Here is a 12,739-nt window from a genome sequence, read left to right as displayed (position 1 = left end):
CAAACGCCCATATTTAAATACTGTAATAAAAATCAATGCAAGTATTTGATTTTTCTACAATTTTGTAAGGAATTTATAATATGGCTGTTTGCATAAGATTGCAGCACTGTTTATCTAAATTAAATCATTTTTTACTGAAATATATATAGATTACTTATATTCTTTTTTTAATGCTTAAATTAAATTAAATTGTACATAACAGAATTGACTCTATTTTTTTGAAAAAATGCTAATTAGGATTTTGCAGTTATACAAAATACTTAATATATTTTATTTACTACTGTAATTTATACCATTAGATTTATAATACAACAAATCAAATGGGTCACATTTTTATCTTCCACCAAATTTCAGTGTAAAGAAAAAACAAATATTACAATTGTTCAACAATTTTACAATTATCATTATACAATCACTAACATTATTACTATTCTTAAATTATAAATAAATTATACAATTATAAAAATAAGAGTAAAAATAATCAAAATGAACTACTAACTAATAAATTTAAAATAAAACAGAAATTCAAAACCAAGATTGTCCCACCTAAAACCACTAATTATACCTGCTTTAGATACATAACTATAGAATTTATAAATGTGAAAAAAAGAAATAATAAAATCACCTGTAGTAAGAGAAAGGGAACTAATGTTCATGTCAAACAAATATTTATATCCAGTAAGAATTAATTAACAACAGTATTTCTGCACTAGTAATAAAAAGATTAAATTACTTTTTTAATAATGAAATTACTTCTAAGCTGTCAAGTTTTATTCAGGGATTTCTTTCTCAGGGATTATATAGCCTGATTTTTAATCTTCCTTTTTTTAAATCAAATAATACTAGATGACTTTTTCCAAATACTTTGGTACTAATTATCAGCATCTTAAGCTGTGAAATTACCAGTACCAATGTAATTAATACTTACCTGAAAAAAGTTTGTAAACCTCTCAACTACATAATCCAATAATATGAATCTATATTATATTAACAAAAACAACAACAACCTACATGAGGAAATGCAAAATAAATTGAAAATATTATATTATATACAAAAGAGGCTTCCACAAATTTTAAGTTTAGCATTATTAAAATCTGCACTATCAATAACTTCTCTTCAGAAGGTCCTGCTAATTACCTCCAAAACTTGTTAAGAGGTAATTATTTACTTTCAAAATACAGAACTTTCTCAAGTTCTGTATTTTGAAAGTAAATCATGTAATGCTCATTAAACTGATAGTGTAATCATGTTGCTAAAAAAATGTAGTTTTTTTAGTGTTATAGTTCTTCAAAGTTATAAACATTTTAAACACCTGCCTATACGTGAAAAAAAAATGTTATTTTGAAAGTTACTGTTATTTAATAAAAATACAAAGACCACTTTTTCATAAAATTGGTGGCAATTTCTTATTTTAGTCTATAGTTTTAACTACCTAGTTGATGTTACGCTTTAAATCCATTATATTGATAGCAAATATTACATTCTCAAAAGCTTGAAATCTACTTCAAACTCTGTTTTGCTTAAAAGATTGTTCACTCTTTTCATCGATTAGTTATCATTACTTCCAAATTTACATAGAAAAAGAAGGAGCTGCAGAAACTTGCTGCTTTACATTAACTGTCCCAGCATTTCTTATGCCAACACTTTAAAGTACCTGAAGTATTCCAGGCACCAACCAAAGTAGCTTACCCTAAGATTAATAAGTTCCTAAGATTTTGGGTATTATAACATTTGATTTATTTTTCTTATAGTTGAGCACATTTAAAAAAATAAATGGATTTTTTGGTAACAGATAAAATATGGAAAAGGAAAATTCAACTATCACTATATTTTAATCAATGTTAATTTATGGGACTTGAAAGGGCAGAGGCCTATGGAAGACAAGTGGGCCTGAACCTCTTCTGTATGGTAATCATATTTTATCTAAACAAAGAATAACCCTGTTAAAAGAGAAAATACAAAATACTACAGTATTTCAGTGTAACTTAATTTAATTTCACTGTAATTAGTGAAAATTACAGAAAGTCAAAATCCATTTTAGTTCAGTAACTGTGGGCTACTAGTTCCGTAGAACTAGATGCAAAGTTTGGTAAGTGTACTATAAATGATTTTTCACAACTTTATTTTTTACCAATATATTAATTTTATTAACATGGAGCACACAACATTAATGAAATTATTGTGACACTCAAGAAGTAATCTTTAAACAGTGTAGGAATTTTTCATATTGGTTTAGTGGTCCTCGAGTTTTTTCCTCAGACAAACAAAATTCCCTGCATTTAAATAAGTGCAAGATAGTTTATATGTATTCAAAGATAAATTTTACTTCTATTTAAATTGATAAATTTTAACTAATCCAACCTAATAAATTCCAGATTTTTATGTATAATATATAGCACACAAACTCAATCCTATTTTATTTTACAGTAAACCATATATTTTACAAATTTAGTTTCACACAATTTAAATAATAGGAAAATGTTCAAGTTCCTTCTAAAAAAAATATTATTCACACAAAGTATTTCACTGAAAAAAAAAATTACTTTTCTCCCTTACAACCATAACAATATTTTCTGCTTCCATTTCAAATAAAACAAATATACCAGATAGAGTGACACACGATAATTTAGTCGGTCAATTTTTACTTAACCTTTTTTGAAGGAAAACTTTCATTAAATTGATAATTTCCTCAAAAATTATTAAAGCAGTAATTACTATAGAAGTATGAGTAGAATTATTAACTGACCACCCCTTGCCACATGACATCACATCTCATGTTAAGAATATATATAAGTTTCTTCTGCATTTTGGGGTGTAATGATATGGAAAACAAATTAAGATAAAATAATCAGAAGTTGTCAAACCACCACAATATATATATCTACACAATATACAATAATAAAAATTTAATAAATTGAAATTTTAATTTGCATAATTATTAAAGTCTGAGCACAATTAAAGGCCTAATTTTTGTGTTAAATATACATTTACTATTATCCTTATATCCAGTTGCAAGTGTTCTGCAAATAATAATTTTTTTACACTCCTCTTTTTCTGTACAATATAAACACTAATTTTTATTTTATAACAATATTTACATTTTTAAATAATTAAATGATCTCCCACATTTTACAAACTGATGCAATTATATGAGCATTTGATTCTTAGAAAAGTACTTCACAAGAAATCAATTCAATTTATCATATTATTAGATGATTTCAGCCTAGCATTAGCATCTGTTATTACTTTTAAATACAAATCAGAATATTCATGTTCTCCTTTATATCACTGTACGCATTACATTTGTAAATGCCCATATAAAACATACAACCTCTGGGCCAAACCCCAGGATGGTTATCTTAGTGATTTTCTTATCACTTTTCAATACACCCTGAAACTTAAATTTACAAGGGTCATTCAATTATAAACCAGAATTTTGCCACACAAACTGAGCAAAAGCAGTGAATGTGGCAGGGCACTACGGGTAGTTGGTTGGATGTGTGTGGAGCAAAGCAACCAGCCAGCCACACCTACACTTGTAGGTCACATTCCCACATCAGTAGCAGAATGTCCAAGCAGGAGGCACCATCATCCATTGTGCAGTAAATTATAATCAGATTTCTCGCCAGCAAAGATGAAAAAAGCCTCTTAAATTTTTATGACTCCAGCCACAGTTCAGAGAAGTTACCCTGTCAAAAACTGAAATGTTTGATAAAGTCAAAAAATTTTGAAGTGGCCATGATGCAGTGAAGAACAAAAGTCACGAACATCGTCAATGATGACAACATTCAGGTGGACTGCCATGTAACCGTTGCTGAAATTACATCAGAGATGGGCATAAGTGGTGGGAGTGTGTTTCAATATTGTTATCACACACTCTTGGATACTACAAAGTCAGTGAGGTGAGATCCATGTGTTCTCACTGAAGCAGAGAAATGTCTGAGAAGACATCCGTCAGCAGCTTCTGAATCGCTTTGAGAAAGGAGAAGTATTTTTGAACCATACTGTGACCTGTGGTGAAATGTAGGTCCACCATTATATCCCGGAAAGCAAGAGAACAAGTATGGTGTGGTGGAAAAGTGAAGAGGGGACACCAATCAGGACCAAGAATCACTTGTCAGCTGGAAAAATTCTTGCAACTGTGTTTTTTCGGCCTCTGTGGCACGAGTGGTAGCATCTCAGTTTTTCATACGGAGGTCCTGGGTTCAAATCCCAGTCAGGCATGGCATTTTCAAACACTACAAAAATTTCCTGCACAGACGAAGGATGGTAAATGCAACATACTGTGCGGGTTGTTGATGTCAGGACTGGTTATCACAACAAATGACAACAGCATCTGCAATGCAACATCCTGCTTCTCCATTACAAAACACAGCTACAAGCAACAGCTGACTCACTAAAATTCATTCGACACACCTCTTGAACACCCACCACAGTCCAGACTTGCCATTGTGTGATTTTCACATGTTTGGTTTGCTGAAAGAAGCTTTAGGAGGGGAAGATTCAAAGACAATGTCACAGTCAAACATTACATGTGCAAATGGTTGTTGAGGCAGCCAACTTGTTTTTCTGATGAGGGAATCAGTAAACTACTTACCCAGTGAAGGAAGAATATGTAATTCTGCTGAAGGAAACTATGTAGATAAATCAGTAATTTTTTTGTAATTTTAACTAATAACAATAAAGCTATGTAAACAAAAGATAAATACTTTAACAGTATTTATCATTTTTAGAATGGACTTATTTTAAACAGACACAGTAATTTACATGATCAAATCTATTAATGTAGTAATTAGGAAAAATCAATAAAAAAAATGAAATCAAATTATACAAATTATTTAATTACAGTTACCTCAAGTGTTTCATGTTAGATAAAAACTTTATTTTGAAATGGGATTTTCTGTATCATTAATTATATCATTTTAGGAATAAAAACATAATTAGGTATAAACCATTTAAAATTTTAAATTCTAAATAAATATTTAGGGAAAAATAAAAATTACTTTGATACCAAGAATGACCAATACCCCCAGAAATTGAGTTCCATCATTTTCAGCAGGACATCAGTTTAAGAAGCCAGTGTAGCATGTCGGGAAAGCTAGGTATTCCAGGTACAAAAATGAAATGCTACGGTATTACTTGGTCTGGAAGAGCAACATTAGAGCAGTACTTTATACAAAGAAAAAAATTAATAAATAAAAAATAGTGTTTATATGTCACTTGTACATAAAATAAATAATTAATAGCAATGTAACTGTGTGAAGATAATAATTATTAAACATATCAATACAGAATGAAACATAATTTTGAAGAAAATAATTAAAAATAAATTGCATCAAAAATCTTATTAATCATGAAGGGACAAGTCACTTGTGACCAACCAATATTTGATTGACCTTCACAATTAGGAATAATGAAAATCTTGTAAACGTTTGCAATGCAATTTACAAAGATGTTATAGGACTATTAAAAAGATTTTTGAATCAATTTGTTTCTTCACATTCTTGGTAAAGAATTTTAACAAATGATTTGAGCATGAAATTCATTTCGGCAAAATCTGTGCTTGGTAATGTGTGCTGTGATTTGAAGAACTGGCTTCAAATTATCTCCACTTTCTTTTTTAGAGTGTGACAGGTGGAGAGTTAATGCTATGGTTATAACCCAGGAACTAAACACAGCCAAGTCTGTGGAAATCAGAAAAATCAAAGAAAGCACGGCCAAGTTCAATCAAATATAAAATAATGTTCATTTGGTTTTTTGATGTGAATGTGACCATTCATAAAGAATTTGTTCTTCCTGAATAGATGGTGAATCTGCATTTCTACATGAATGTATCGAGAATGATGTGTGTTTGTGGTGAGAACATCAACAATATGGAAGAGTGATTTGATTTCTGCACCATAACAACCCTTCCACACTACTCACTGTAATAAAATAGTTTTTGTCAAAAAACAAGATGTTCGTCATCCCTCACCCTCCCTAATAAACCCTAAACAACTTTTTCTTGTTCCCATATATAAAAAAAATACTCACAAGGAGTGTTTTTGTAGTATACATAAAAAACAAAAAAAATTCCTGCAGGCCTTGGACAACAATACTTTTCAGTAATTTCAAAAATGTTTCCTGAAGTAGGAAAACTGTTGGAACACATGTATTCAGTCCTATTATAAGACACCTCTTGTATTATCTAGAGTACAAAGTACAAACAATAAATAAAAAATAATATTTCTTTAATTATTATTATAGAATTTGTAAGATACAGGACACTGACACACAAGAAAAAGGTATTATTTTTTGAGTAGTTCTTTTATATTTTTTCATTAACAGCTGAATGGTATTAGTTTACAAAAATGTAGAATCTTGTTATAAACTCCAATAATTAGCTAAAAGGATTTTTTTAGACTGTTAATATCTAAGCAACTGATAAATTACAACCAATGGACAGCAATCATTAGTTGCCAGCCATATCTTGGTTCCTTACCATTATAGAAAATAAGACTGGAACAAATAGTATATAAAGTAAAAAATAATATGAGGGTATATCAACAAGAAGCAATTTCAGATATCTAAATCAGAATTGTTGCCCCATTCTACTTTCCATATCAATCAGTTTTTTGTCAAAAAACAAAATGACCAAGTAACAGTAAACAAGTCTTGCTTGAGATTGAACAGAATGACAACAAAGTTTGGGCAAAGAAATTGTATGCAAATACACTGCACCCATTATTATCTACACAATTTTTAATTTACATGCATAAACACCAACACGTAATCTTGAGAAGACATTACATTTCTTATTTTAACAGAGCTACCCTTCACTGAAAGGACATTTTTTACTCTGAAATAAAAATTAATATAAAATGCTTTGCTTGAGATGATCTGGATTTAACTTTGAATTTTATTATACCACAAAATAAGAAATCAAAGGGATTCAAATCAAATCAATCCACACAGCCAAGACAATCTATTTAGGAATCAATTTTATTTAAGAATCATGTTGAGCCAGTTTCTCACTTCAACAGGCTGTTAGACAGTCCTGCTGAAACCATTCTAGTTATATCTCTTGCAACAAATCAAGTGATTAGTTACCTAAAATGATCAGCATTTACATTATCTCAGACACACTTACTTTATGCTCACAGTAAATAAATAATGGTAGACATCCCTCTTCATTTGGCAAATATTGTTGCAATGTCATCTAACCTACAATTGTAGGACCATGGCCTTACTGTACTACAGCACATTAAAACAAAATCTTATTATTCTATTAATTTAATTTGTTATTAATCAAGTAACTTTTAATATTTACAGAATGTTGCAGCTAATTAATTAATACGGTTCACTGACAAAAAGGTAAACTATCTTATTAGATACTCATCTAATGATGATTTTATTTTTTGGGATGAAAATTATATCTAATTCAGTTAGCTTATAGAGTAGAAGTAAACCAACTGTGCGTATGAGTGTTCAGGCAGCCGATTCACAAGCACCTCCTATGCATATAAAAACACTATACAACGTTAATATTCAGTAACCATGCACTCATATTTTACAAAAATTATACATATATTTTAAATTTAAATAAATTAAGACATGTTAAATGATCAAAAAATATTTCCTACCTTCTTTGGCACATAACCCATGAGTATTTTATTTATTACAATTGTTTGTTGTTAGGTAGTTGCCTTGAGTTTTTTAAGAGTTATGAAATTGTCTGTCCATTAACAGTAAAAGTTCACTAATATTTTTAAAAAATTTCTGTGACAATAAATAAATAATTCAGTACAGTTATCGTAATTTGATTGCAAGAAATCCATAGTGCTGTCAGTAATAAGAGATACAATGAGAGGCTCAATTTTGTTTTCTATTATCTTATCAAATTCCCAATAATTTGGTTCAACAGCATCCGTTACATGTTTTATAGAGTTTTTCCATTCCCGCTGGCTCATTTATTGATGGCTTTTAAGCATGAATTTTTAACATCAGATATTTTAAAAGTAGTATTTTCTGATACTACATAACTTTTGATTTGTCCCCAAATTAACTCAATTGGACTGAATTCACAATGATAGGGAGGTAATTGAAGCACGGTTTTACCACTGAATCTTTCTAACTCATAAATTTTACACACATTAAAACTACTTTTAATAAGTGAAAACCTTTGCGATGATTAGACCTTAAGTTCATCCTCTTCAAGAATCATTCAGTTTGAACTAAGCCACATTTTGATATCATTGTTTTTCCAAGACACGCTGGAATTTTTTCCTTTTTACAAGAAAGATAAGGAACAATGTCTAAGACAATAATCGAATTACGTCTTCCAGAAAAGGTAACATCGTCAAACTATTTCATCTCATTATGATAGTCTCCTGTACATTTAGATTCAAAAATCCAGAAATACCATTGACAAACCCACTATCACTGTCGATATGCATAATTATGAGATGCCTACCTTTATCCAATTGAGCTTATTACTGGTTGATAAGCCACATAGAAAGGTTTCTATTAAAACATTCACAGCTTTATTTTTTAAAACGAAACTTTTCGTTGACCCAAGTTTCATCCATATAATATGTTCTATGGCCTTCTTGCCTCATTTTTTTAATTTCAGTGCAGTAATATCTTCGCCATATAATGACATCATCCCTGCCAATTAAAGCACTTTCCTGACCCCATTTTTTATATGTAAAATTCATATGATTTAAAGATTTATAAAAAGTTGTTCTGCAGAAATCTGGTACATCATTATCATCTTTTACAACTCATAACACTTTGTCTATTGTACGACGTTCATTTTGAAAATAAACTTCATGTACTTTTTTACGAATCGCTTTTTACCAAAATCGTCAACTTTTTCTTCAACTGACCTGCAGGATTTTGTTTTCTCAGGAGACCATAATTCATTAGTAAATTAATACTTCGTAATCACATTGTACACTGAACCAGCACAACTTCCACTTAAGTTAGCAGTTTTACTAATTACATCTGAAATCAACACTATTGGATTACTCTGTAATTCGCTTTTGAAAGCATTTAAAATTATGTATTTTTCCGCTCAACTTGCAAACTTTTTTGCAGCCTTTTTTTCAGAGGGTCAATAATCGTGCACTATCAGCTGAATCAGTATTAGACATGACGTCAAAATAATGATAACTCAAATCACAAATCTAGGAATACACTACTCACATTCCTGTAAACTTAAAAAAAAATTGCTTTAAATAATATTAGCGTAAGTAAACACATAACAGAAACACAAAAATTGAACACAAGAACAAAAAAGTGATCATATGAAAAGATGAGTTTTAATAGAACTGAGAAGACATAACATTTTATAAACATTTGGATATATGTGACTACTATATGACTAATTACATGATAACTAATATATAAGTAATGATTATAGTGTTGCAAGTACGTAGATATGGCCGTGTTGTGAATCTGTACTGATACACAGAACATGACTCAACAGAATCATGATGAAATCACTCATACAAACGCAATTTTAGTTTATTCTTCAGTCTACAAGCTAATTGAATACAGTATGAGTATTAGTATTAGTATTTTGGTTCTGTAAAATGCAACTACTGCAAACAAACGATTAATTTATATTCTCTAAGTAAAGTTTAGTATAGATAGGGAAGAACATAGTTATGAATAAATACTAAATACAATACCCAAAAATATTCCAAATCGGGTGAATGTCTGTCATAGTGAATCATCACTAATTACATGTAAAATATCATCTATCATGGAAGGTAAAGTATAGATTATATTTTTTTATCTAATTTCTTATGAAAATGATTGACATTTTCAGAAATTTTAAAGCAATCAGGTATTCAGTTTCTTCATTTGCTGAAGGCTGTGTACCTTCATTCTGAACACATGGGAATTATTGTCTATCAGTAAGAATTTAATGAATTGAAATACAGTTATAGGATTAAGTTGGTCATAAAAGACACCTGCAATTGGGGAAAATAGCTTTCTAAAATATCCTAGTTCAGTCTTGTTATCTTCAGAAAAAGTATATCCTTTGAAATAGCAATCCAAAATTCTTTCAATTAATCAGCCTGGTCTGAAATGGTGAGCAAGAATTTTTACAGATTACTGTCATGGATGTGCACAATTTAGATAGCATTGATAAACTTTCTTTCTGTATTGATAAATTTAACTCATAACTACTTTGCAAGGCATTCTTAAAATTATGGCCATGTTGAAAGTTCAAGATGTCAAAGGTGTTGGTAATCGGTATAATAAAAATCTGATTTGCCTTTTTCTAGAAAATGATAAGTACTGGCTTTAAAAAGTTTCAGATCACAGTTCAACTGCATCTTTAATGCTTTGCTGTTCACTTAGACAAAAATAAATGACTTTTTAGATTTGTGGTAATACTGTAAATTTAAGGCAATAATCATTTTTTGAAGTAATTGTTTGTTTTCTTTTTATAATTATATTATCATTAGAAATTTCTACCTAAATTAAACTGATGATCCTTAATAATTTTAGGACAATGAGTATGTCAAAAAAACACCCATAATTTTCTTTCTGAGTAATATGAATTAACTTATATAATAAATAATTAACAAAATACCAATTTAATTAACAAAATGGTGTAATTTACAGTTTGATAGGTCTACACTACTAACAAATGCCGAACAATTAAAACCATATTTCTTCAACAATTTCAACAATTTTGTATTGTATAATTCTTTTAATATAGGTGTATCAACCTCAAAAAATACAGATTATTTCTATTTATCAATCAAACCTCTCACCATTATATCTTGTAAATTATTGTGAAGATCTCTAAAGCAGTCTTCAAAATTGAAGAGAGAAGCAGTCTTCTCTCTTTCACCATCACTGAAACATGTAGCTTGATTTTTCATAGGCAATACTTAAATAGATCATTCAAAAAGGGTAACATAATATTGACACTAAAGAGTGATGATTTTTTGAGATAATGCTTGAAGAATAACAGATTTTGCTACAACATTGGCTTTCCATTCTAAAACTTATAGTCACTAAAACTTTCTTTTGACATCACAAAAATTCTAACATCCCACATCAGCCTTAAATCAATTCTGCTAACAAAGAGCCTAAACTGACACCACATGAAAAGATTTAATTTAATTATAAGATGTGTAACATATAATTTGTGTTCCCTACATCACAGTCAAGGACTGTAAACCACCAAACTATAAGAAAAAATCACATCACAACTGCTTGAAAGATAAAATGGGGAGAAGGAAGAAATAAAATCCAATATCACATTAATCGATGAAAGCTTCACCAATTTACTTTTAAAATTAAATCATATTATGGAACATCTTAATTCATGAACAAAAAGCCATGAACATTGTTATGGGTAGCAAAAGTGATGGCAGTTTAGTGCAAATTGCAGTTTTTGGGCTCTGGAGAAACCAAGGAAAACAGCCAGGGAGAAGAAGTCATTCACAGCTAACAATTCTCACCTTGCCAGTCATCTATGGAATATCTGCTCACCTCACTGTAATAGAATACTGATAGCAGCTATTCCCATCCTTTCTGAAATCACAAGTCAATGTCTTCAAGTTATCATTTCTTGAGTTTTGTGAAAGACTAAATGAAAATAAAATACCATGAGAATGTAACAGTAATCCAAATAGCTCTCTATAAGATTCTTCACGAAACTAGCATGAATTTCTATTATAAAGAGCTTTTCAAATATCCAAAATAATGTGAAAAATGTAAACACAGAAATGAAGACTTTGGGAAATAAATAAGTGAATATAAGAAACATCCTGTATTTTGTTCACAATATTCCTGCCTTTTTAATATTGTGCTGATTAGATTCTGGACGACTCTCATATAACAAACCTGGCTATTCAGTAGGTAAATCATTCCCATAAAATGAAATATTCAACTGTTTAAAAGACAAACTATAAAAACAAACCTGCATTTGCTTTACTGGCTATCGCAGAAATTAGTGACATGTAATTTACTTTATCTCTGCCTACTGTGTTGGACTTCTTCTCTTTCCTCATTTCTGCAGTCACTCGATCGGCTTCCTAAAATAACATGGATACAATATACATGAAAATTGTTATCGAATAATACAACTGACTGTAAAAAAACTTACAGAAAACGAAAAAAATTCGAGACTGCTCATTTGTGCAAGACAATTATGCAGTCAGTATTTTTAATTTTCACAAAGATTTCTAGTTAAACCAAAACCATTCTATAATAAACCAAACCATAAAAAATTGAAATAACCTCATAACAAATAAGAATATTAATTATAATACATAAAATTACCTTTGTAATCAAACTGAAAAAATGTATTTCAGTTGAGGATCTCAAAGATTAAACAAACAACTTTTATAATTAGCTATCACATTACGTTTACTCACATAATTCTAATAATCTGTTAAAAGGTCTTTAGGCAGAAAATACTTATGGTATTATGTTCTTGCAATTATGCACATGGCAGGAAATGATATGACCATATATAGTAATAATTTTATGTTCTCCAGTAATGTAACTATGTGGTCAGCAGCTAAAGAAATTGTCCACAGTCGCTTGTGTGTTGCTGATATCTCATAGAAAATGACTTTGCCATATCTGTTGCTGTTTCACACACATAAACCTTTCTCTCAGCACTTTCAGAAACCCTCATTGCAAATAAGCATTACCTAGCCCTCCAACAATCACCTGTGCAATATTAGAACTCATATTACACATACGAGGTTGGAATTTTTTAAT

The 12,739-nt window shown here is 29.8% G+C and overlaps 1 protein-coding gene across 1 annotated transcript in view; it reads right to left on the bottom strand.

Moving 5' to 3' along the window:
* tefu (Serine/threonine-protein kinase tefu) overlaps positions 1-12,739 on the bottom strand; it is a 297,692-nt gene that overhangs the window by 266,188 nt on the left and 18,765 nt on the right. The window contains exon 4 of the mRNA XM_075382004.1: positions 11,931-12,045. Within this exon, the coding sequence (XP_075238119.1) occupies positions 11,931-12,045 (115 nt within the window). The remainder of the gene's footprint in view (positions 1-11,930; positions 12,046-12,739) is intronic.

The sequence above is a fragment of the Lycorma delicatula genome, chromosome 1 (genome assembly GCF_047948215.1).
Source record: "Lycorma delicatula isolate Av1 chromosome 1, ASM4794821v1, whole genome shotgun sequence".
NCBI lineage: Eukaryota > Metazoa > Arthropoda > Insecta > Hemiptera > Fulgoridae > Lycorma > Lycorma delicatula.
Note: the sequence above shows the minus strand (reverse complement) of the source record. Positions and strands in the feature narration are given on the sequence as shown.